At 43.6% G+C, this 26,801-nt stretch overlaps 1 protein-coding gene across 1 annotated transcript; it reads right to left on the reverse strand.

Moving 5' to 3' along the window:
• Positions 1-1,163: 1,163 nt before the first annotated feature.
• Positions 1,164-26,297, reverse strand: XRCC2 (X-ray repair cross complementing 2). Its single transcript, XM_047096526.1, has 3 exons — positions 26,214-26,297; positions 12,643-12,724; positions 1,164-2,017 (listed from the first exon to the last, which is right to left on the reverse strand). Exons 1-3 carry the CDS (start codon positions 26,250-26,252, stop codon positions 1,299-1,301), a joined length of 840 nt encoding a protein of 279 aa, XP_046952482.1. The 5' UTR covers positions 26,253-26,297; the 3' UTR covers positions 1,164-1,298.
• Between the last annotated feature and the right edge of the window lie 504 nt (positions 26,298-26,801).

A 26,801-nucleotide genomic window follows, 5' to 3' on the forward strand; every position in this document is an offset into this window, starting at 1 on the left:
CAACCTCTTAACAAGGAGGAGATGAAAATTTCAAAACCACCTTTACACAGAATTCCTGGAATGGGTAGATTATTTCCCTGTAGTTAAAAACCTAGACAGGGGCGCCTACGCGGCTCAGTCAGTCATCTGCGCATCCGACTCTTGATTTCGGCTCAGGTCGCGGTCTCACCGTTCCTGGGGTGGAGCCCCGAGTCGGACTCTGCGCTGACGGGGTGGAGCCTGCTTGGGACACACTCTCGCTCTCTCTCAAAATAAATAAGTAAAACTTAGGGAATAAAATTTTAAAAAATTATATAAAAACCCAAGCAGAATGCCACTCCATCTTGGACTCAGTCTAAGTCAGATGAAAACGCTCTGACTTTCCAGTTGTTGGGGTGCAGGCTCCTGTGGCTCCCTGCCTCCATCCCCTTTGCAGAAATAGCAGCTCTACAGAAACATTTTCCAAAGTCACAGCTTCCTAAAGGAGTTACGTAGGAGAAATCAGAAACGCAGTTAAACCTTCCTAAACAAATTAAGTACTTAACTAAGTTCCAGAAAGTGTGACACAAACGTATGGAAGTTCATTTTATTTACGCTGCAATGTGTAGACTACTTATTTAGTTTTAAAACAAGTTTAATATACACTTCAATTATTACCAGCACTTGATTTTTCTTCAACAACCTAAGAACGGAATAGTGTAAGGTTTTACTGTACTAGTTTAAGAAATCCATTCTGGGGGCACCTGGGTGGCTCAGTCGGTTGAGCATCTGACTTTTGGTTTTGTCTCAGGTCGTGATCACACGGTCGTGGGACCAAGCCCTGCGTAGGGCTCCATGCTGATGGTGCAGAGCCTGCTTGGGATTCTCCCTCTCCTCTCTCTCTCTCTCTCTCAAAATAAGTAAATAAAGCATTAAAAAAAGAAAAGAAAGGGGCGCCTGGGTGGCGCAGTCAGTTAAGCGTCCGACTTCAGCCAGGTCACGATCTCGCGGTCCGTGAGTTCGAGCCCCGCGTCGGGCTCTGGGCTGATGGCTCGGAGCCTGGAGCCTGTTTCCGATTCTGTGTCTCCCTCTCTCTCTGCCCCTCCCCCGTTCATGCTCTGTCTCTCTCTGTCCCAAAAAAAATAAATAAATGTTGAAAAAAAAAAAAAAAAAGAAAAGAAAAGAAAGAAATCTATTCTGGAACAAAAAAATCCATTCTGTATAGAAACATTTACATTAATTCTCCCAGAGTTTTATACCTTATAATCAAATCATTTTAGCCCATTAAGACTTTTTCAATTTTGTATAATATCCCGGAAAACACCATTTTGTGATACGTATCAACAAAACTCAATGCCACTTTCTCCAATAATAAAAACATGCTTTTTAAAACTGTTACTTTTTAAATTATGTGAAACTAAAGAAAACCGGTTGCTGGTTTTCAAATCCTCTGGTCTGGAGAAAAACAGTCTGTGCTTTACCACCCGCTGCCACGCCTTACAGAGATAGGGCCTGTAGTCCGCTTCGGCCGAGGAAGGCCCTTCGGTCCAGGCGGAGGCTTTCTGCATTAGGCTTTGTGTGGTTGCAAAAACAACTAAGCGATACTCGTGTGCAAGTTTCTCTAAGAATTGAGAACACTTCCTCAGAGCGGACTCCTGGGAGTTAACGCTCTCCCCTCCGTTGGCGCGGTCTATCCAGTAAAAGGCGGACAGGCTATCCAAGATCAGAAGGCAGAGGGAAGGGTGGCCACAGACGGTGCTTTCTAGGGAGTGCAGGGTGAGGAGCAGGTGCGTGCTGCTGCCACAGCTGACCACAAAGAGCCTTCCGAGGCACCGCTTCACCGCGTCTTCAGACCCGCCGGACCCGCCGGACCCGCCGGACAGTCTGCGCTCCAGAATCGTAACGAGCCGGAGCATGTCAAAGCGATAATCTGTATCAATAAACAAGACTTCTACTTCCAGCCCGCCTTCCGATTTTGGAAGCACACACCGCGCTGTCAAGTGATAAAGCATTTCTGTTTTTCCGGTTCCCTCTGGACCATGAAATTCAAGAATGTCACCTGTGTAAAATTTAAAAACGCCAGTCAAAAAAAAGGCAGCAGCACAAAAGGCTACAAGATGAAAATCTGCACCAATGTTTAAAAAGACGTTTGCCGGAATGTGAAAGAAAATCTAAATCCACGTGCCCAAATGGATCCATATGAGCAAACACACATCAGTAAGGAAATTAATCATTACATTTCGCCTCTGAGAAAGCAGCTGGCTACTAATTAGCATCAAGGAAACGTGAAAACCAGAAAGACAAGGCTGACAGGCGCCGAAGGAGACCTCCTGTGGGTCCCCATTCACGAGCCCTGGAATTGGTGACACCACGGAGTGAAGGATAAAGTGCCACAGACCGAGGGTCTTTCAAAAATCTATTGATCACTACGGCACACGCCCTTTCCGGTAGCTGATTACCCAATATCCGTGGGCTCCTCTCCCGTAAGCGTAAAACCTCGGTTTACGGGGCGGAGAAAGGCAGCATGCCCAATTTAGAAACGACTTTTCTCAGCATCGCCGGCAAAGGGGTCAGCAGGTATCGCAGTTGTGGCCGCTGAGACCCGAGTAGATTTCTGTTGGGTTCCTAAGCTCCGCTTGGCTCGTGCAGGTGCCTGCCACCTCTGCCCTGCTGCTCCCTCCGCTGGAGGCGAGGCAGTGAGGGTGAAGGGGGTACCCCGAGCTCGGCAGGCAGGAGGAGAGGAGGTGCCCAAGGCCCTGAGGACAATACGGAGCCCACGCCGGCTACGCGGGGCCTGCCTCCATACCACTTGTGATGTGAGGACGCTGAGTCTCCATCAGGTCACGTGCAGCTAGAACAGTCCCGGCGTCACGGGAGAACAGTTCCCGCGTGCGGTTCTGTGCATGTGGAGCTAGAAGGGTCCACGGCCCTCAGGCCTAAATAGCCTCCCTCAACTGAAAACGCCCCTCCACATTCCCAAATGCCATCAGTTATTCTTTGCTACGTGAATTTCTTGAAACGGTATCGGCTGGCATGACATCTGCACTGTAAATTATTTTCCTAGCATTCTGAATTAAGTAAACCACTCTGGACTTTAAAGATTCCAAATCCTTTTCTATATAGGTTCCAATAACTCTCTTTCAGTGAGGAAATTAAACACTCAGGGAAACGGTCCTGCCCTCCAGAGCTTTTCAAAATCCACTCTGAACAATGGCCTTCCAATTCTGGCTAGTTTGTGTAATTTATGGTTGAACCACATAATTGGAAACACTGTGTTAAAAATGTAGATTCCTGGGGCATCTGGGTGGCTCAGTCGGTTAAGCATCCGACTTGGGCTTCGGTCATGATCTCGCGGTTTGTGAGTTCCAGCCCCGCATCGGGCTCTGTGCTGATGGCTCAGAGCCTGGAGCCTGCTTTGGATTCTGGTCTCCCTCGCTCTCTGCCCCTCACCCGCTCATGCTCTATCTCTGTCTCTCACAGATGAACAAACATTAAAAAATAAAATAAAATAAAATAAAAAGTAGATTCTTAAGCCCCAAGCAAACTACACAGTCTGAGAATCTGGTTACTTTATTTCCTATTATTACTACCAACTATTGTAAATTGGAACATTCACAAAAAGTGTGTAAAAAAATCTAGCATATTACCAGTATACCATATTTAAGGTAGCATAAAACTTCAGCCAGTTTGTACTATAAACTTACACGCAACTTGCAATTCAAAATTTAAATTAAAAAGATTCCCCCTCACCCATCCACCCTGCCAAGATTCCAGACTCAAGGAACACAACTATTTTCACAACAACAATCGTTCACCAATGCTCTTGCTGAATGTTAACACAGTGACTAAAATCCTATTCAATACTCTCTCCTACTATATGACTTAGGAGCTAAGCTGAAATCCTGCCCTTACTCCCAAATAAAGCTTTTTACTGCCCTACATTACAGACAGAGAACAGACTACAGCCACTAGACGAAACATTAACACGGAATAGATCTCAACGGTAGTGAAGGAACGTCGAGAACACAGTTAAGCAAGATTCACCCGAAACGGCTTGTAGGATACAACGAACCACAGAGAAACATGGTGGGGAAACCAAGCACCAGACTGCGCTGAACCTTCCCTTGTCCTTTCCCCAGAAGAGAAGGCGGAAGAGGCCGCCCGACGGCCACCAACCTTTCTGCCGCACTTCACAGATAAAAAGGCACAATTCGTGATATTTCGTTTGATCCTAACAGCAATTCTGTGAGGTAAGAAAGCGAACTTTATAACCCTCCATCACCACGGTTATCACGCTATCCAAGTTTTGACTATTTACGTCACCGTATTTCCTGTACGCTACTTTAAGGCTGGGACTTGTCTATTCTATCTCCGGCACAAAACACAGTACCTTTTGAATGCATTTCATCAGATTACTTTCTTTTGGAGAACTTCTTGAGAGACACCTAAAAAATGAAAATGGAAGTCCCGATCTGGTGAGGGTTAAAGGCCCAAATGTCAACCTTGGAAGATGGCATTAGGAAAGGAAGCAAGTCTGGTAGGGAGACACTGGTCACCAGAACCCGGCAGGTGTAAAGGCCCAGGCCCAAGGCTCGACACAAGAGACGAACACAGGAGACAAGAACAGGAACAGAGCGTCCAGTGCTAGTCCAGCCTCCTGCCGACTGTCCCTGGCCCAGGCACGGCTGCCACTCAGCCTCCTTCGCTTATTCAGAAGGCAAGAGCAAGGCTAAGGTAGCGATTTACAGGTTCTTCTCAGAGACAGGCCTGGAAGCACCCACACAAGCAAAGCAGGGTTTTTAATTCACGCAATCACATAAATATCCTAACAGAATTCAGCTTTCAAAATGCTACGTTCACTAGGTGTCACAAAATAAAAAGGTCTTACAACCACTAGGATTTAAGATTTAAGACAGTAATAAGAGGCTGACATACCAATCTGAGTAAGCCACAGAGACACAGAGAACAAAAAGCTCTCTCTCCTTGTAGATGAGAGTGAACCAAAAGAAAAGAGGCCAAAAACCCAATTACTGGGATACATCCACGGTTAGAGGAGTTGGCATGAAGACATATAAAACAGAAAGTTAATAGAAAAATTAGGAGGAGAATGACACAGAGCACAAAAGGTTTCAAGAAAACGAAACAGTTCTAAATCCTAGTAAATGCAGCACAAAAGTTCTAAAAGTAAAAAAAATGGCAGAGGGGAGTTCAGGAACAGGTCGCTGAATTGGTCCTGGACAATTACCTGACAGCAGTAAAGGTGTAGTTTGCAAAAGCACGTTTAATATAAACATTACATTATGAACCAAACTTCAAAACCAGACAGTTGCAAGACAGATAGAAGGGTGCTCCAGGAGTGCAGCAAGGACAAGGAATCAGGCTGCAGGAAGGCAGGGACATGCGAGGAATTAGGGGAAAAATACGACAGTTTACATTCATTTAAAAAGTAAAAATATTTGGGGCACCTGGGTGGCTCAGTCGGTGAAGTGTCCGACTTCAGCACAGGTCGTGATCTCACAATCTGTGGGTTCGAGCCCCAGGTCAGGCTCTGTGCTGACAGCTCAGAGCCTGGAGCCCGCTTTGGATTCTGTGTCTCCCTCTCTCTCTCTGCCCCTCCCCTGCTCACGCTGTGTCTCTCAAAAATGAATAAACATTAAAAAAAATTTTTTTTTGGGGCGCCTGGGTGGCGCAGTCGGTTAGGCGTCCGACTTCAGCCAGGTCACGATCTCGCGGTCCATGGGTTCGAGCCCCGCGTCGGGCTCTGGGCTGATGGCTCGGAGCCTGGAGCCTGTTTCCGATTCTGTGTCTCCCTCTCTCTCTGCCCCTCCCCCGTTCATGCTCTGTCTCTCTCTGTCTTAAAAATAAATAAACGTTGGAAAAAAAAAATTAAAAAAAAAAATTTTTTTTTCTTTAAAAAGTAAAAATATTCAGTAGCAGTTTCATGAGACCGGAGAGTCAAATGAAAACAACGGAAGTTGAGAGAGAAAGGCAACATATTCCGAAGCAAAAGGAAAGAGACCCCGGGGCGCTCAGTCAGTTAAGCATCCCTGACTTTGGCTCAGGTCTGATCTCACTGTTTGTGAGCTCGAGCCCTGCGTCGGGCTCAGAGCCTGGAGTCTGCTTCAGATTCTGCGTCTCCCTCTCTCTACCCCTCCCCTACTCACACTGTGTGTGTGTGTGTCTCTCTCTCAAAAATAAATAAACATTTTTAAAAAATTTTTTTAAAAGGTGGGGGAAAGAGACCCCACAGGGGATAGGAATACAGGACACTGGCAGAGGGTAACTGTGAACTGTCTCTGCATAGTTCTGGAATTCTCAGAATAGAAAACCTTGCCAAATATTTTCTTGGACAGCAGCTGGTGCTCAGAAACCTCTTTCAGCATAACTCAAAGGAGTAAGTCTTTGAGGACACTTACTTACACGGTTTAACAAGGTTTGCTAAATGCACACATTACTAGGAAATACAAGACGTGGAATACGGACTCCTTAGATCCTTGGTTCGGCATGACTGAAATGAGACAAAGCTTAAGGCGAAATCCTTGCTTAGGAGATTATTAACAGTTATATAAAAACACTCTTCTTTTACAGAATAGCAAAGCAAATAAAAAGGTCATTTATAACAACTAAGGAAATAAAACTTGCAAACTTGCAAATTACACATAAATATTATCATTAAGGTTGTAGATTCCCTACAAATATATTTAATGATCAACTGATGTCAATTTCCCTGGTTTTATAAACATTTACTGTCTAATCACATCAAAAATAATATTCAAGCATTATCTTTTTTTTTTAACAATGCCAAACTTTTTTTTAATATTCATTTTTATTTTTGAGAGGGAAAGACGGAGAGATGGAGAGGGAGGGAGGGAGGGAGGGAGCACACAAGTGGCGGAGAGGCAAAGAGAGAGGAGGACAGATGATCCAAAGTAGGCTCTGTACTGACAGCAGAGAGCCCGAGGTGGGGTTTGAACTCATAAACCATGAGATCATGACCTGAGCCAAAGCAAAATTCTTAACCAACTGCGCCACGCAGGCACCCCTCATCATCCCCAGGTGCTCCCCAAAATTATGTTCTACACAGGGGACACAGTCCTTTTAGCTATATTTGAAGTCACTATCTCAACTATTCCTGAGAGCTGTTACAAAAGAAATCATAACCTTGTCCACTCCAAGTATTGGGAATGACAACTTGCAGTAAAACACCAAAAAAACCAAAACCCCCCAGAACACATACACACACCAAAAAACATCTCTACCATTTGGCACTTGACAAATTAAACGAAATCAGAAAATCTGGATGGTTTGGCCTTGATAGTTGCTCTCACAAATAGAACGCTGTAAAGGATCTCGGTAACAGACTGTCGGAGTGAGTTTATGAATCTAAAGATCCTTCAAAATAAGGATAAAAAAGAAAAGGCAAAAAAATACATCGTCTTGGTACCAATCTACTAATTGTATAACAAATATGTTGAATTTGCAGATTACAATCATTACAGTACTGAAGAGGTAATGAGTTGGTATATAGCACTAAGTTACTACAAAAAAACATTTAAAAATGTTTCCAACAGCATCGGAGATTTCTATAATCCCAGATCTCTTACTGCTTCGACTTGAGCTTCCCTGTACAGTTTCTGATAAACTACCTTTATTGATAAATGACCCTTATGATACCAGGCCTGAGTGTGCCAATGCTCCAGGGAGTGTTCATCTAACTAGTTTACAGCTATCACATACATGGCGGTTTTAAGTAAGCTCTTCTGTCAGTGACTGAACATGACAGTGTTTCTAAAGTTTCTACAAACCTAGGGGCGCCTGCGTGGCTCAACTGGTTGAGCATCTGACTCTTAGTTGCAGCTCAGGTCATGATTCCAGGGTCATGGGATCGAGCCCTACATCGGGCTCTGCACCGGCTGTGGAGCCTGCTTAAGATTCTACCGTCTCTCCCTCTGCCCTTCTCCCCTGCTCACGCTCTCTAAAATAAAACAAAAATTTTTTTAATTTAAAAATTGAAAAAAAAAAGTTTCTACAAATGTAATATTCAAATGCGTAAGTGGTGCTGAGAACCCATGTTTTGTTTTGTTTTTTTAATTTTTTTTTAATGTTTATTTATTTTTGAGACAGAGAGAGACAGAGCATGAACAGGGGAGGGTCAGACAGAGAGGGAGACACAGAATCTGAAACAGGCTCCAGGCTCTGAGCTGTCAGCACAGAGCCCGACACGGGGCTCGAACTCACGGACTGTGAGATCATGACCTGAGTGAAGTTGGACGCTTAACCGACTGAACCACCCAGGCACCTCGAGAACCCATGTTTTAATGTCAATTTCGTAAGGTCCAAGTTAATAACATCTTTCCTGATAGAAGAGAAAGTCCCATTTTCTAACATGTTTGATCAAAATTTGTCTTTTATTGGGGCGCCTGGGTGGCGCAGTCGGTTAAGCGTCCGACTTCAGCCAGGTCACGATCTCGCGGTCTGAGAGTTCGAGCCCCGCGTCAGGCTCTGGGCTGATGGCTCAAAGCCTGGAGCCTGTTTCCGATTCTGTGTCTCCCTCTCTCTCTGCCCCTCCCCCGTTCATGGTCTGTCTCTCTCTGTCCCAAAAATAAATAAACGTAAAAAAAAAAAAAAAAAAAATTTGTCTTTTATTATTGATAGTTTAGAAAATTGTTTGCTAACAGATCTGTTCTACAAGGAACAGTAAAGGGAGCCTTCTAGTCTGAACGAAAGGACAGTAGACAACTTGAATCCAAATGGATTAATTCAAAACAGGTCAATGCACCTACATACGTAAATATGAAAGACTGTATAAATATGTTTTAGAATTGTAACTTATTTTCTCTTATCTAAGAAACAATTACACTAAGTAATAAATTTACTTATTTATTTGTTATAATGCATTTTAATTTCTTTGCTGTAATGGTTTTTTAATTTATTGCAATAAGTAATAATTTTATTTTAATTAAATAAGTTTAGATGTGTTTATGGACATACAATGTATAAATATGTAATTTGTAACAGCACAAAGGAAGGGGAGGAAATGGAGCTATACATCAAAGCATTTATAAAATACTGAAATTAAGGTGGTATTAATTTAAATTAAATTATTTTAAATTAAGATATTAAGGATTAATGGTAATCCTCAGAGCAGCCATTAGGAAAATAACTCAAAAAAATAAAAGTAATGACTGGGAATAACAATGGTATGCTAGAAAATACTTTATTTTTAATTTTTTTAATGTTTATTTATTTTTGAGAGAGAGAGAGAGAGAGAAAGACAGAGGGTGAGCAGGGGAGGGGCAGAAAAAGAAGGAGACACAGAATCCAAAGCAGGGTCCAGGCTCTGAGCTGTCAGCACAGAACGGGACGCGGGGCTTGAACTCACAAACCGTGAGAGCATGACCTGAGCTGAAGTTGGACGCTTAACTGACTGAGCCACCCAGGTGCCCCTAGAAAATATTTAACACAAAAGAAGACAGTAAAGGTGGAAGAGAAGCAAAAAAGACACACTTTACCAAGTCACAAATAGACAATAAAAGGATAGAAAAAGATATACCATATAAACAGTTAACTAGTAGCTAATGTGGCTATACTACTATCAGACAAAACACACTTTAATAATTGTTATTAGAGGGGCGCCTGGGTGGCGCAGTCGGTTGAGCGTCCGACTTCAGCCAGGTCACGATCTCGCGGTCTGTGAGTTCGAGCCCCGCGTCGGGCTCTGGGCTGATGGCTCAGAGCCTGGAGCCTGTTTCCGATTCTGTGTCTGCCTCTCTCTCTGCCCCTCCCCTGTTCATGCTCTGTCTCTCTCTGTCCCAAAAATAAATAAACGTTGAAAAAAAAAAAAATTTTTTTTAAAAATAATTGTTATTAGAGACAAGCATTTTTGTTTTCCATTGTGTTAAAAGACAGCATAAAATTTACTCTCTTAACCATTTTTTCAACGTTTACTTTTGACAGAGAGAGAGAGAGAGATCGAGTGGGGTAAGGACAGAGAGAGAGGGAGACACAGAATCTGAAGTAGGATCCAGGCTCTGAGCTGTCCACACAGAGCCTGATGCTGGGCTCGAACCCACAAACTGTGAGATCATGACCTGAACCAAAGTCAGATGCTTAACCGACTGAGTCACCCAGGCGACGGGAGCATCTCAACAGTTTTTAAGTGTTTCACATTGTTGTGAAACATCTCCAGAACTTTTCCATGGTGCAAAACTGAAACTATGTACCCATTAAACAACTCCCCTTTTCCTCCTTTCTCCCCAGCCCCCGGTAACTACCATTCTACTTTTTGTTTCTATGGATTTGCCTGCTTTAGATACCTCATATACGTGAAGTCACGCAGCGTTTTTCTTTTTGTGATTGGTTTATTTGACTTGGCACGTCCTCCTGGTTTCTCCATGCAGTAGCATGTGACAGGATGTCCCTCCTTTTTCAGGCTGAATAATATTCTGTGATTTGCGCAGACTACATTGTGCTTATCCATTCACTGTCGGTGAGCACCTGGGTCTCTTCTACCTCTTAGCCACTGGGAACGGTATTGCTATGAACACAGGTATGCAAATATCTTCGACACTCGGCTTTCAGTTCTCTTGGAGGTGTACCCACAAGTGGAATTGGTGGATCGTATGGAAGTTCTATTTTTGATCTTTTGAGCAAACTCCATACTGTTTTCCACAGTGGTTGCACCATTTTACAATTTCATCAACGGTGCACAAGGGTTCTAATTTCTCCACATCCTCATCAACACTTATTTATTTATTTATTTACGTACTTACTTATTTATTTTTTACAGTAGCCACCCTAACGGGGGTGAGGTGACAAAGAACATTTTATAATGATAAATGAATCAATCCATCAATAGGGTATGATAACAAACATACAAGTGCCCAAGAGTACATGAAGCCCCCAAATATATGAAGCAACACTGAGAAATAAAGGCAGAAATAAACAGGTCAACAGTAATAGTTCGAAACGTCAATACACACTTTCAGTAATGGATAGAAAATTAGGCAGAAGATCAGCAAGGAAACAGAAGACTTAAACAGCACTAAAAACCAACCAGCACTCCAAAACATCATGAAAACAATCCAACTACAGCAGAATATACACAAGTGCACATCTAACATTCTTCAAGATAAACCAAATTTCTTCTGCAATAAAACAAATCTCAAATCAATTAAAAAACTGAATCACAGAAGCGTGTTCTCCGATCAGAAAAGAATGAAAACAGAAATAAGTAACAAAAAAGCTGTAAATCTTCTTGACCTTGGATTAGCCAATGACCTCCTAGCTACGGTACCAAAAGCATGAGCAAGAAAAGATAAAATAAATAAACTGGACTTCACCAAAATTAATAACTTTGTGCTTCAATGGACACCATCAAGATCAACTTTTTATATAAGTCAATAATAAAAACACAACCCATTGTTTTAATGGGCAAAAGATATGACATTTCTCCAAATTACACATACAAATTGCCAATTAGCACATGCAAAGAGGCTTAATGTCACTAGCTGTCAGGGAATGTAAATCAAGACCACAACGAGATATCATTTCATACTCACTAGGAAGGTTATAACTAAAAACACAGAGAATAATAACCTTTGTTTGCAGGATGTGGGAAAACTGGAACTATTCTAAACTTCACCACCGGTGGCAGCTGCTTTGGGAGACAGCCTGGCAGTTCCACAAAAAGTTGCCACATGAACCTAACAATCCTTCCGGTAGGTATTATCCATGAGAACTGAAAACACATATCCACAGAAAAACCTGTACACAAATAATCACAGCAGCATTACACATAAGACCAAAAAGCAGAAACAACCCAATGTCCATCAGCTGATGAACGGATACACAAAACGTGGCATACCCCACACAACAGGATTTTACTCAACAGTAAACAGAACTACTGACACATGCCACACTATGACACAACCTGGAAGGATGATGCCAAGTGACAGAGCCATTCACAAAAGAACACATACTGTATAATTCCATTATATGAAATATACAGAAAGGGCTAACCTAGAGTCCAAAAGTAGTCCAAAAATGTTGCCTAGGGCTGAGGGACATGGGAGGAGGTGGGCAGTGACTGCTCAATAGGCATGGGTTTCTTTCTGGGGTGATGAAAATAATCTAAAATCAAGTGTGGTCACAGGTACATAATTGAATACTAGAATACAACAAATCATTAAGTTCTACACTTAAACGGGTGAATTATAGCTCTACAAAGCTCGTACATTAAAAGAGAAAAACGACCCAAGCACAGAACCTTTTTTCTAAGTGTCCCTAGTGTAGACGTGCTGTGGGAAGAGTGGGTACGTCTTTTCCCTTCTGTAGAAATATCACCAGACATTGGGGTACCAAAGGACTTTCCTGTGATTCTCAAAGTTCTAAAGAATTAAAAAATACAGTAATAACAAAACTCCCACAAATAATGTGTGTCGGGATAAGAGAGCTCAATACTGATTCTCAAGATTTACCAAAGATGAGTCAAACTCCATCTCTGACACAGATAACAAAGACTTGAAAGTGTTCTGTCGTGAGCTAATTCTCACTTTTTAATTTTACGGTTTAATCCATATATCCACTTGCTAGGGGTATGTACGCACAAATGAATATATGTGGGGAAAATACACGTTTTAGAAGACAATTTATGCCACTATTTTGGTTGGAGATTGTTTTTACCATGGACAGATGAATCTTCATCAGCAAATAGATACGGTTCTATTTCTTTCAAGGAACTTCTACCTTCAAGTCGGGCAAGGAGCTTGCAAAAGAAAAAAAAGAGAAAGAAAACTCATTATCTAAAAATATAAAATCCTAGAAATCTACATTATATAATTTTCCAAAAGTCTATAAAAAAACTCACTTAATTTTGAGGATTTAAAGGAAATTATGAAATAGCAAATACAGGGGCGCCTGGGTGGCTCAGTCGGTTGAGCGTCCGACTTCAGCTCAGGTCATGATCTTGCGGTCCGGGAGTTTGAGCCCCGCGTCAGGCTCTGCGCTGACAGCTCAGAGCCTGGAGCCTGTTTCGGATTCTGTGTCTCCCTCTCTCTGACCCTCCCCCGTTCATGCTCTGTCTCTCTCTGTCTCAAAAATAAATAAACGTTAAAAAAAAAAAAATAAAAAAAAAAAAGAAATAGCAAATACAATTTAGGAGAAAAATTGTGTCATTTACTCAGAAAATAATTCATTTTTTAACTTTATTTATTTATTTTGGGAAAGAGAGAGAGAGCAAGCGTGCGTGCACAAGTAAGGGGCGGGGGTGGTGCGTGCGTGCACCAGTAAGGGAGAGACGGGGGAGACAGAAAATCCCAAGGAGGCTCAGGGCTCCATCCCAGGAACCGTGAGATCATGACCTGGGCCGAAACCAAGAGCTGGACACTTAACCGACTGGGCCACCCAGGTGCTCCGAAAACACTTCATTCTTTATGTACCAAATATCGGATGGTATAAAACGAGGCCCTGTCTTCAAAGGAGCCGCCAGTATAGTTTGGGATATAGGACCAACTGCTAACTGCCAAGTATTTACCTTTCTTACGTGTCATAATTTCCTTTCTCAGTAAACTTACCACACGCGTTAGACAGATACCAGCTTTTAATGTGTCTGCCCAAGATACTGCCAATTCCTCGTCTAGTGGAGGAGGGGGCAAAGGCGAAAGTGAGAAAAAACGCACTTGAGGCGCTCCCGCCTGAATTCATTAGGTGAAGAGAGCTCGGGCAGGTACCGAGCGCAAGTGCATCAGCCAGGGTGCAGAGGCGCGGAGGCGATAAGGAACACTTTGCTGGTAGGTGAACTGTACACAGATGTGGGACCGCTACAGCTTGTAGCTGGTAACATGAAACAGACAGGAGATTAATAAAGTCCTAAAGGAGCAAAAGTCAGATCACAGAAGGCCGCAGATGCCATGTTTAGGAGCCTGTTCTCTGGTTTTGAGACAAGAGCAAGGGATTTTAAGCTGCGAAGTGAGAAGCATTCTAGAACAGTTGGGACTTCAGAACCAGACCTGTTAGCCCCTTTCTCTGGGCTGGGGCCTTCTCATCAGGAAAGTGGTAACAGCTATCTCCCAGCCCAGGTTGTTGAGGAGTCAGGGTGTTACAAAAAAAAAAAAAAAAAAAAAAAAGTGCTTGGCATAGAGGAAGCACCGTGTGGGTCCCAGCTATCATCATCTGCTTATCATATCATCAGATTATCCTGGTGGCTACAAGGGATGGATTTGAGAGTACAAGCAGCTCTGGAGAAGGCTGGAGTCTGTCACACTCATCTGGAGGAGGTGTGCCCACACCAAGTAGTTAGGAAGACGGCAAGCAGAACTGTGACTGGGTTAAATGCCAAAGAGGGAAATGTAATCAAAGTGGATTCTCAAGTTTCTAAGGAATCAGCACAGATTTGACAAATCTTCCATACAACAAAAGACAAAAAAGAGCAGATCACAAATGGGAACAAAAGCATTCACTCTTCACCAAGCAAAGGGTTCTCTATGTTAATTTAGCAACTACTTCCTGAGTTTCTCTTACATACCCTGCACCATAGCAGGTAAGATGCAGACTGCAGGGATGGAGAAGACAGCCTGGCCGCAGAGACTTTGCTGTCCAACCACTCACAGGAAAAACCCTCAAAACAAGCAACACTAGTTTTACCTAAGAATGCCTTTGATGAGGCGGCAAAAAGTGTTAGTTCCATTAAATCATGACCCCTGGGTACTTTAAAAATTATTGTGATGACAGGGGCAGCACGCTAGCAGTAAAGAACTTAACCTTGACCAAAGAGAGGTCTGGCCTTTGCCCTTGGCTCCTGGGAGGTCATCCCTAAGCCTCTAGGAATATCCTTCCAGATAGAAGCGTCTTTACCTCGGGCCTTATGCCCCATCAGATAGTCTCAAAGTGTGACTTAGGGTGGGGCTTTGGGTCAACTTGACCTCAGGTATCAGAGGGGCTGGACAGTGAGGTCAGCTGCTCGCCTGCATCTAGGGAGAGAGCCCCAGACTGTCACACATGTTGCTGGGAGGACTAGGCACTGGCCGCAAGCGCACGAGGAGAGGACAACCGGGAGGGTGTGCATCAGGAATTCCCCTAGACTTTGATCCGTGACATCTCCCTGGGCTGCTTTCAAATCTGCATCCTTTCCCTGCAGTAATCCATAACCATGAATGTAACAGCTCTCAGTGAGTTCTGAGTCCTTCCAGCCAGCTGCTACACCTAAAGGTGGTCTTGGGGAACCCCAAACCTGCAAGTCGTGTCAGGGCGGGTGCAGTCTCAGGGGCCCGAGACTTTGTGGTTTGTGTCTGCAGCAAAGGCCCAGCTTCACACACAGATAAAGGACTTCTGCTCCAAACTGAAATACAATTGTTTTCTTCTCTAGAAAAATCACTTAGTTTTGTGGATTATTTGAGTTGGATGCTTTTTTCATAGACTACCCTTGTATTTGAAAGGAAGAAAAGACAAAATACGATTATACAGACTTTGGTACTTGGCAGACATTAGAAAGGAAGCCAGTCGCCTTAAGAAAGCTGACAGTATTTGTTGCCAATGATAAAATTTAAATTTTGGAAAACTTATCCACCACCATGACCGTGACAGCTGGCTTCCCAACACTTATGGTCCTTTTTGAAGTCACCAGTGTTTCAATGTGGTTTTTAAAACAATCATTCAACACATCAGTCCTTGAAAGGTCTGTGTAATCCACTGAAGCGGTTATTTCCAAATGACCAGGGCATGATGTCAGATCATTTCTGGGTAAAAGATTCACTCCGAGCATAAGGCCAATCAATGGTTTTAATGTATGAAGAATTCCCTGATACACATTTTATATTCTATGTTGCAATGAGCTTTTAGGAAACTACTACTGGTCAAGTTTTGGTACTTTGGCATCAAAGAAGAAAATCCATAATTATCTGGAAAGACCTTCAAATACTCCTCCTTTTTCCAACTATGAACCTGTGAGAGCCCAGTCATCATGTACTTTAACCAAACACACAGTAATAGACCGGACGCAGAAGAGATGAAAATCCGTTTAACTTTCATTAAGCCGGACATTAAAGAGATTTACAGACACATAAAATGCCGTCACTCCTCACCACATTTCAGGCTCCTTGCTGACAGCAGAGACAGACTCAGGACTTGAACTCATGAACCGTGAGATCATGACCTGGGTGGAAGTCAGACATGTTAACTGAGCAACCCGGGGACCCCAGTCCTTGGTGATTTTTAAATGTGCAATGCACTCCTAAAACCAAAAAGTACAAGAACCACGGAGTTAGAAAACTGAGAGTCCTGCCTGAAGAGTAAGACAGAAATGGGGCAACTGGGTGGCTCAGTGGGTTAAGCATCCGACTTCGGCTCAGATCATGATCTCGCAGTTCTTGAGTTGGAGCCCTGCATAAGGCTCTGTGCTCACAGCTCAGAGCCTGGAACCTGCTTGGGTTTCTGGGTCTCCCTCTGTCTCTCTGTCCCTGCCCTGCTCACGCTTTCTCTCAAGAATAAACATTAAAAAAAAAAATAGAATAAGAGAAACTTTCATGGACAATATGGAACACATAAAACAACTGTATGTATACAAATGACTAACATGCTCATCAGAACGATTAACTTAGGAAGTTATGCAGAGAATATTTACTTATTATCATTGCTTAAAATATTTCAGAGTTCTCGCCTCTGAGAATTCCTTGTAAGAAAGTATTCAAGAAAGCTTTATATTGGCATGACTCATGGGCAAAGATGGTATTACCCCTCTTACCAAATTGGCTACATTAGCCAGTTTGCATCTGATTTCCACTGTTATTAAAAAATCAAATTCATTTTTTCGGGGCGCCTGGGTGGCTCAGTCGGTTAAGTGGCTGACTCCAGCTCAGGTCATGATCTCACCGGTTTGTGAGTTCAAGCCCCGCCTCGGGCTCTTTGCTGCTCAATCGGGAGCCCGGAGCCTGCTTCTGATTCTGTGTCTCCCTTTCTCTCTGCCTCTCTGCGCCTCTCTCTCTCTCTCTCTCCCTCTCTCTCAAAAATAAATAGACATTAAAAAATTTTTAAAAATCAAATTCATGTTCAAAGATGAAAACTTTCCACTATCGAAAATATTCAAAATAATGTTTTACAATGCCAAAGCAGAGTATAGGGAAATTACCGCTCAGAACTTGGAAAGAGATTTACCCTTATAAATGCAATACAAATACAAGTAATATTAACAATTTATAGAAGCCATTTTATGGGACGAGACATCATCCAAACCTAGGCAGAAAACACCCTACAAACTGACATAAATCCATTATAAAATCAAAATTAACGATGTCCAGAGTTAAGGAGTTAGAAAGAAGCAAGGTATTCAGAAGGGCAAAAAGAGTGTAAGTGTCCAGGGTAAAGGGAACGCAAGTAAGTTCTGCTAGAAATGACACTTCAATCCTTTCAGGGAAGATTAACACACTGGGCAATCAGAGCATGGTGATGGGAGCCATGAAGATAATTCAACTATTTCTCTTGATTCCCTCAGCAATCTTACTGAGGCCTAATTTCCTATTTGGGAAAGAATGCACGGTGGACACAACAACTTGAATCTATCTGGCAGTTTGACTAATATTGTTAATTGACAGATTTGACATTTGGCTTGCAAATCAATATATGCCAGGTTTTATTATCATAACAATAGTTAACCAATAATAGCTACTATCTGTGCTTACTGTGTATCAGTAGTACATAATTTATATACATTATCTCTTTTGTTACATTACCTCTGTTTGTTATCATTCTATTTTTCAGATGAGAAAACTAGTATTTGCCAGAGCCAAGATTTAAGAGACTTTTTGGGGGGCGCCTGGGTGGCGCAGTCGGTTAAGCGTCCGACTTCAGCCAGGTCACGATCTCGCGATCCGTGAGTTCGAGCCCCGCGTCAGGCTCTGGGCTGATGGCTCGGAGCCTGGAGCCTGTTTCTGATTCTGTGTCTCCCTCTCTCTCTGTCCCTCCCCCGTTCATGCTCTGTCTCTGTCCCAAAAATAAATAAAAACGTTGGAAAAAAAAAAAAAAAGAGACTTTTTGGCTCCCAAAGCCTGGAATTGTGTGCTACAGCGCCTCAGAGTCAGTATCGCGGAGTCTAATAAAATCTGAGTACAGAGATGAAATACTTTTTGGACCTACTAGGCAGATCAAACCAGTCGGAGACCCCATCTAGGCAATCACCTGGCCTCTTTAAGCCATCTCCGTTCAGTACTCCCTCTCCGACGCTAACAAGGAGCCCTAAATGCTTTCAACAGCAGCATTATTACCATAACAAGTATCGAGCCTGCAAGGGGCACAGTACTCAATTGTACCCGTTGGTAAACACCTCAGCCAAGTCAAGTGTGTCCCAGGAACTGAGTAAGGTGTTGGGGACACAAAGCCGTAGCAGACACAGTTCCTGTCTTCAAAGAACTTAATAGGAGAAAGTCAAAAGGTTACAAAAGTGCCATAAAGTACTGTAGGTGCTACAAGAGAAATGCAGGGCGCCGCGAAGGTGTTTGAACCAGACTAACCAGCCATCTTGGAGAAATCACCCTGAGGACCAGTCAGCGACCGGGAACCTCCCGGAGCACAGCACCCTCCCAACATTCTTTCCTTTGGTTTAACCACACCCTTAAGTACACCCTTGGGGCATAACTTCCTCCATCTGCCCTGGAGATCTATAACACATACATTAAACATTCTCCTCTTGGGTGGTCCCTCAGCAGGACTCCCAACCTCCAGGGCTAGAAAAGCAAGTCTTAAGGGAGGTGACTTTGCCGGGAGATTCACTCCTCTTGTGCCTGAGAAGGGCGTCATCAGTAAGTCCCCTAAACAAGCCATTTCACAACAAGCTGGACTTGTCAGCCTTTTTCTTCAGTCTTCTGGCCAGTTTTCTTGTGTGGGAGGCAACTTTAATGTTGAATGAGAGATTTATTTATAGTTCTCTTAAATGCAAAATGTACATGCAAATTTATTTATAGTTCTCTTAAATGCAAAATGATACAGAAAAAAATTTTTTTTTGTCTTTCTGCATGGAATGTCCTTGCCCTATTCTCCCAATTAAATTTCTAAAGCCTAGACTACTGAACAGGTGAAAATAATACACATTCTTCAAGGCTGCTTCCTTCTATGAAACATTACCAGCCTGTCTCCCTCATCTGGATATAAAAGCTCAAGAGGAAAAGAATCTATTTCGGCTCACCACGTAGTCCAAATGCTTTATGTTCGGCAGAAACTCAGTAGTTGCCTATTAAATTAAAGGTGAAAAAGGTATAGGTAGGCAGGCTTGGGAAGGACGGAGTGTAAATAACCTCAAACTATTTTTTTTCAATTGTTTAATGTTTATTTTTAAAGACACAGAGAGAACACGAGAGCACATGCTGGAAGGCCAAAGAGAGAGAGGGAGAGAGAATCCTAAGCCCAGTGAAGCCCTACGTGGGGCTTCTGAGATCATGACCTGAGCCAAAGAAATCTAGAGTCAGATGCTTAACTGACCGAGACACCCAAGGCGCCCCGTAAGCCTCATAAACTATTTCCATTTTTGTATTAGGACTGTCTATAAACTTCTACCAAAGTCCATGAGTATTCTATGCCTATCATCAAAGCTCTTCATACTAACCAAAGTCCATTTCAGACACACTCATCAGAACCTAGAATCTTCAATACCTGATAAGCAGAATACCTACCATATAGATGTTTTAATTTTATTTCTCTAAAGTTTTTATTTATTTTAGACAGAGAGAGAGCGAGCAGGGAGGGGCAGAGAGGGAGGGACAGTGAGAGAATCCCAAGCAGGCTCTGCACTGTCAGCACAGGGCCCAATGCGGGGCTCAAACTCAGGAGCCGTGAGATCATGATCTGAGCTGAAACTAAGAGCTGGATGCTTAACCAACTGAGTCACCCAGGTGCCCCCCATACAGATGTGTTTAAAGAGCAGAAAGAATTGGGGTGCCTGGGTGCCTCAGTTGGCTGAGTGGGTTTGGCTCCTTCAGGTCATGACCTCACGGTTCCCGACTTCGAGCCCAGCATCAGGCTCTGTGCTAACAGCTCAGAGCCTGGAACCTGCTTCGAATTGTCTCCCTCTCTGACCGTTCCTTGCTTGCACTCTTAGCTCTCTCTTTAAAATAAACAAACATTAAAAAAAAATAAAGAGCTGAAAGAACAACTTAAGATCAAAGTAACCAGAAATGAATGACATTAAGGTAAATCCATACATGTATGAAGCATTTGGATAAAGGCTCATTTCCCCCGACCTTTTCTAATTAAATGTCTGCAGTAGGGTTTCAAACCAGTTAAGTATAAAAGGCTACCGAAAGGGCGCCTGGGTGGCTCAGTCAGTTAAGCGTCCTTGGCAGGTCAGGATCTCACAGTTCCTGGATTCGAGCCCTGCGCTGACAGCTCGGAGCCTGGAGCCTGCTTCAGATTCTGTCTCCCTCTCTCTCTGCCCCTCCCCCACTCATGTTCCGTGTCTCTCTCTCTCGCTGTCTCTAAAAATGAATAAACATCAGAAAAATTAAAAAAAAAAAAAAGGCTACCTAAAGAAGTAATCATTCTAAACCAAATATTCCAAATATTTGGTTCCAAATATTCCCACCCCTGCTCCATAACAGGCCTAGACTTCTACCTAAAAACTGAATACAATCCTTAGTTTTACTACTTACACGTAGAGGAAATTCAGGCAAAAATGTTTATAACATAGCGAAAGTAAGAGAAGAGTTGGAATAAGGAAGCAACGGAAAGCAGGAACGTGAACATACATGTGACGGATGCAAAACTGGGCCATTACGCCATCCCACAAATTAGAGGACCAATTTCTTTTCCCAGGTGAAACGAGACTCCGTCGCCACTTTGAAAATTCAACGGTCCTTCAGGGCAGAGTACGAGGCCTGGCTCTTTAATCAAGCTTTTGTCTAGATTATACAGCAAAGACAACTGCTGAATAATTTACTATATTGTTAAGTCCCATCATTTCTAAGTATATTCCATGAAGAGCTGGTGCTGTTCTAATTGATATTTTTTAAAAGCAATTATCCTATAAGAAAAGGAAAAATAAAGTCAAGCAAAATTTTCCATATATACACCTGAGAATTTAAGCTTTTTTTTTTTCTTTTTAAATATATATTTTTTTAGTGTTTCTTTTGGGGCGGAGCAGAGAGTGCGGGGACAGAGGATCCGAAAGGGGCTCTATGCTGACAGCTCAAACTCATGAACCACAAGATCATGACTTGAGCCAGTCAAACGCTTAACCGACTGAGCCACCCAAGCGCCCTCTTTTTTCTTCCTAAGTTTTTAATTCCAGTTAGTTAACACACAGCATTATACTAGTTTCAGGTGTACAATATAGTAATTCAACACTTCTATACATGACCCTGTGCTCACCAGGACAAGGGCACTCCCTGATCCCCCCATCACCTGTGTCACCCACCTCCCCCCCACCTCCTCTCTGGTAACCGGAAATTTGTTGTCTGCAGTTAAGAGTCTGTTTCTTGGTTTGTCTCTCGTTTTCCTTTGCTCATTTGTTTTGTTTCTTAAATTGCACATGTGAGTGAAATCACACAGTATTTCTTTCTCTTATTTAGCTTAGCGTTATACTCTCAAGCTCCATCCATGTTGTTGCAAATGGCAAGATTTCATTCTTTACGGCTGAATAACATGCCATTGTGTGCACACACACATTCTTGATCCACTCATCAGTCAGCGCACACCTGGGCTGCTTCGGTCTTGGGTATCGTAAACAATGCTGCTGTAAACATAGGGGTGCATGTATCTCTTTGAATTAGCATTCTTGTATTCTTTGGGAAAATACCCAGTAGTGCTACTGCTAGATCATAAGGTAGTTATATTTTTAAGTTTTTGAGGAACCTCCATACTGTTTCCCACAGTTCGCATTCCCCATCCACAGTGCACGAGGGTCCCCCTTTCTCCACACCCTCGCCAGCCCCCTTTATTTCCTGTGTTGTTGACTTTAGCCATTCTGACAGTTGTGTAAGCAGCATTAACCTCTAGCTGATTTGTAAGAACTAAATTTTAAATTTATGACATTCCACAAATTAGTAATTCCATTAAGTGCATTCTTCAGACCTCATCAGGAAGTTATGCCAAACTGCTTCAAATTGTCATTTAGATAAAAAAATCAAATATATGCAAGGTCCCAGAAAGGAAACAGAATCAAAATTATGGGAGCTTAATGTTGGCAGAATACTATCCTCACCTTGCATGTGAGGAACTCTGCTGGAGAAACGCTTCTGGCATATTCTCCCACCTCCTCGTTCTCTTCCCCAAGGAAGGAGAGATTTCCTAATGGGTTATTTTAAGAGCAGATACTAGAAAGGCATGGATCATCTCCTTCATCCCTCCCGACAGTTTGTCGATTGGTAGTACCCATTCTGCCGTGTTCCTATACTTCAGTCTAAAAGGAGAGAGCACTCAGAAATGAGCATTTGCCAAAACAGTTGGCCTGATAACCTTCAGTGGTACACTGGGAGACAGAAGCCTGATCGGTGGGCTAAAGAGTGAATGGGAGATAAGGAAGTACAGACACAGAGCACAAATTCTTTGCTGTGCTGAGGGGGCTGGGGCGGGATGGGGCTGGCTGGGGCTGGCTGGGGCATGAACATCTAGGGAGGTTTTCTGCTTTGTTGTTAACGTTTTATGTTAGGATGCTGATGGAAATGATTGGTGGAGAAGAAGATTAAAAATCCAGAAGACAGAAAAACCACCACAAGAGTGGGAACCTCTGCAGCAGTGAGGTCCCTGAGGAGGAATGGGATGGAAGGAATCTGTAACCTAAGTGCAGAAGTTGCACTTTCTTAGAAGCAGAAATATTTTTTATTTTAAGGAGGGAATTCAGAGAAATAGTACATAGATTATCAAGACAGACTTCATGAATAAGCAGGAATTGCTACATTAATAACTGATAAATAGACTTCAGAATGAAGAAAATTATTAGAGATAGAGGTAAATTGCAGGATGAATAGAAGGCTTGATCGCCCAGGAAGACATATGATCCTAAATGTGTACATGTCTACCAGAATCTCAAAATACACGAAACAAAACTAATGCAGATGAAAAGAGAAACTGACAAACCCACAATTACAGTTGGGGCTTCAACAGTCCCCTCTCAGCAACTGATAAACTTAGAAAATCAGCACGGATAGAAGATCTGAACAATACAAGATCTAACTCATATAAATAGAACGTTCCACCCAACAATAGCAGAACATACATTTTTTTTTTCAAGGGCCCATGGAACATTCACCAAGACAGATCACAGCCTGGACCATAAAACAAACCTCAACCAATTTAAAAGAACTGAAATCATACAGAGTATGTTCGCTGACAATGATGGAAGGAAACTAGAAATCAGTAACGAAAAGACAACAGGAAAGAATAAGGGAGCTCCTGTGAAAATTTTTTTCTCAATGACACATGAAGAAGCAAGGCAGAAAGAGGGGAGAGGGAAGAGGAGAAAGACAGGAAATTTATCCACCGAAGCAACAATTGCTGAGTGCCTACTCTGGGCTAAATATTGTTTCAAACACTGGGACTAAAGGAGTAAACTCAACAGACAACAAAGTCTGTTCTCATGACCCTTAAATCAATATAAAATGTCAGGTGTGTAAGTGTTAAGAAGAATAAACAGGGTAGGGGGCGCCTGGGTGGCTCAGTCGGTTGACCCTTGATTGAGTCGGTTGAGACTCTTGATTCCGGCTCAGGTCATGACCTCAAGGTTGCTCGCTCACATATGCGCACTCTTTCTCTCCAAAAAAAAAAAAAAAAAAAAAAAAAAAAACAACCATTAAAAAAAAAAAGAATAAACAGGGTAAAAGAATAAAGACTAACAGTAGGCAAAGTAAAAAATGAATTATTTTCTTTTACATTGTAGTCAAATGCTTTGTCCTTAAATCAAGGGTTCAGTGGGGCGCCTGGTTGGCTCATTCAGAAGAGCGTGCAACTGTTGATCTCAGGTGCTTGAATATGAGCCCCACGTTAGGTGCAGAGATTACTTAAATAAATAAAACCGAACAAAAAATAAATCAAGGGTTCATTATAAGTTTTCCATTCACACCATCTGGCCCACTATTAATTCCATCTCTAGAATCTGTTAAAATATTTTTTGCAACTTTATTTTCTTGGAAGACCCTGTATGAAACGTCTTTTCCCTACTACTCACAAAATGTGGGAATGGTTGGCTATTTTTTAAAGTTGTAATTGTAGTGAATTAAAATTTTAAAGTATGGGATGCCCGGTGGCTCAGGCAGTCAGTCGGTGGCTCAGTCCGACTCTTGATTTTGGCTCAGGTCATGATTTCAGTTTGAGATCGAGCCCCACGTTGGGCTCCGTGCTGACAACGTGGAGCCTGCTTGGGATTCTCCCTCTCCCTCTCTCTCTCTCTGTCCTTCCCCTGCTCGTGTGCGCGCTCTCTCAAAGTAAATCAATAAACATCTTAAGCAAAAAAATAAATGAATGAATAAATAAATAAAATTTTAAAGTAGTGCTTCAGTTTCTTGGGATGGCTTGTGACTTCAGAGATCTTCCTCAACGCAACGCCTGTGAGTAGAATCCATAAAGTGCAAAGGGAGAAAACAGTGCTCAAATAAATTAAGCACTGGCCACAGAGTGCCCAAAAACGCTTAAAGGAAAAGAGACTCACTTAGCTGGTGTTGTGAACAAAAAGGAAAAAGAATCAAGTAGCACCTGCTGCCTAGCTCCCCACTCTCCCCTCTACCCCTTCCTACTCCACAAAGTAACAGGTGCCAGGCAACCTGGCTCACGACCTCCATACAGACATGGCAGGCCTCCCATTTTTTGGATACTAGGCTTGTTCTCATGGCAAAAGTCATCTGAGTTTAACCCTGGTTTCAAATGATCATTTAAAATAAGTAAGGTTTGGGGGCACCTGGGTGGCTCGGTCAGTTAAGCGTCTGACTCTTGATTTCGGGTCAGGTCATGATCTCAGTTCCTGAGATGGAACCCCGTTTCCGGCTCTGTGCTGGCAGCACGGAGTCTGCTTGGGAGTCTCTCTCTTCCTGCCCCTCCTCTGCTCAGGCTTGCTGTCTCTCTCTCTCAAATAGATAACATTTTTTAAAAATAGGCTCTAACGGTAGTGGTTCTTATACAAGCAGCGGCTCCACTCTTACGGAGCGGGGATCAGCAAAGTAGGGCCCAGCAGACCAATCCGAAAGTTTACAAGTAAGTTTTATTGGAACACAGCCAAGCAAATTTGTGTACGTCTCCATGGAAACCTTCACATTAGAACTGCAGGGCGGAGTAGTTGCAACAGCGAACCCCCACTGGCCTGAAAAGCCTAAATATTGTGGGGCCCTTCACCTGAGGGTACTGCTTCTCTCCCTAACCTATGATCCACCTGTCTCCGTCTCAGGACTTACTTTCCAACCCTGTTCTCCCGCAGCAGCGATACAACCACACGCCACTACCCGCAGTCCCCGCAAATGAGCCGTGTGCTTGCTTAACTTAACGCACAACCCACGTCACAGCTAGTCTCTGCTTTGAATGCCACCCCCTCTTGCCAAACCAACTTCACATGGTTCATAAAATCCCAGTCATCTCCTCCTCCTGGACTGGTCTTCGCGATGCCTGCCCTTCTAATAGCACGCTTTACTGCACATACTGCAATTGTTTTTTTTTAAGTCGGCCTCTCTCGCTAGTTCAACGGCAGAAGTGGTTTCTTCTGTTTCTTACTCGGATGCCCTGACCAGCGGTTGACACACAGTAAGCACCTGATACTTCTCGGTGCAATTCCTGAGGCCATTCTTGCAGGGCATCAAATGGCTGGCGCGGGTGCGGAGGTACTCAGGCTGGAACTGCAAAATGGGGCAGCGAGGGATGGAAGCCGGAGGCAGAGACGCAGAGACTAGGGGGCAAGGTGAAGCAACCTCCAGAAAAAGCCGCCTGTCCTAGAGAAACTTCCATAACTGCTCCAGGCGGCAAGCCCTCCTAGCCTCCCCCGCCCGGCTCGCCACCTCCAAGCGCAGCGAACGTGCGACAGGTGCGGACCGTCAAGCTGCCGGGCGGAGACCAAGCATTCACACCTATCCGTGCACGCGGGGCGGGGGTGTCCTCCTCCGGGTCCGCTCGCGGGACTCCCAGGCCCTGAGGCCTGGCTCCAAGGGCAAGGGTGGGCGGGGGCGGCCCCAGCGCCGGAGTCTAGCGCGGCTCTCCCTCCCCGCCACCCCCACCCCGGGCCAGGACGCCCGCGCCGCCTCCCTCGCCCGCCCGCGGCCCTGGTTCACGGCTCTCTCGTTTCCCATCCCGGTGCCTCTCACCTGCGTCCCAGACTCAGCCCTGTGGAAGTCGCTACACATCGCCCCGAAAGCTCTGCGCACCCGACACTCAACTTTCGCGCCACCAGCGCCATTTACCGCGAGTCCCCGCGGCCCCGCAGCCAGTCAGACGCGCTGACCCGCTGACCCGGACGCGGGCATGCGCACTGCACCCGCCCTCCACCGGGAAGGCGGTGGGCATGCGCAGTAAGGCTTATGGGCGTCCCCCGCTCAGGTGGTTTCAGACCGCGTCTCCAAGGAGACCGGGAGGCGGCTGGCGGTTTTTTCTTCTCATCAACTTCAGTTCCTCTTTAGTGGGTAAAAGTGGCAGCATGTTCTTTCTTTCTCTTTCTTTTCTTTCTTTCTTTCTTTCTTTCTTTCTTTCTTTCTTTCTTTCTTTCTTTCTTTCTTTCTCTCTTTCTTTCTCTCTTTCTTTCTCTCTTTCTTTTTCTTTCTCCTTTCTTTCTTTCCTTTTTTCTTTCTCTTTACTTTCTTCTTCCTTCTCTCTCTCTCTCTCTCTTTCCCATAAACAAAGCAGTAACTGAGCAGGTAGGGCTTTTTGTCCATTTGTGGGTTAAAAGCCTCTGGCTG

The sequence above is a fragment of the Lynx rufus genome, unplaced genomic scaffold (assembly GCF_022079265.1).
Source record: "Lynx rufus isolate CCGP_SWC_20201006 ecotype Redwood Valley unplaced genomic scaffold, mLynRuf1.p SCAF_4, whole genome shotgun sequence".
Lineage (NCBI taxonomy): Eukaryota > Metazoa > Chordata > Mammalia > Carnivora > Felidae > Lynx > Lynx rufus.

Coding starts and splice junctions, on each gene's coding strand:
- XRCC2 (XM_047096526.1), bottom strand. CDS start 26,252: ATGTGTAGCGACTTCCACAGGGCTGAGTCTGGGACGCAG. Junction 12,725..26,213: donor GGGCTGAGTCTGGGACGCAG/GTGAGAGGCACC, acceptor TTCTTTTGCAAG/CTCCTTGCCCGACTTGAAGG. Junction 2,018..12,642: donor TGAAGATTCATCTGTCCATG/GTAAAAACAATC, acceptor AATTTTACACAG/GTGACATTCTTGAATTTCAT.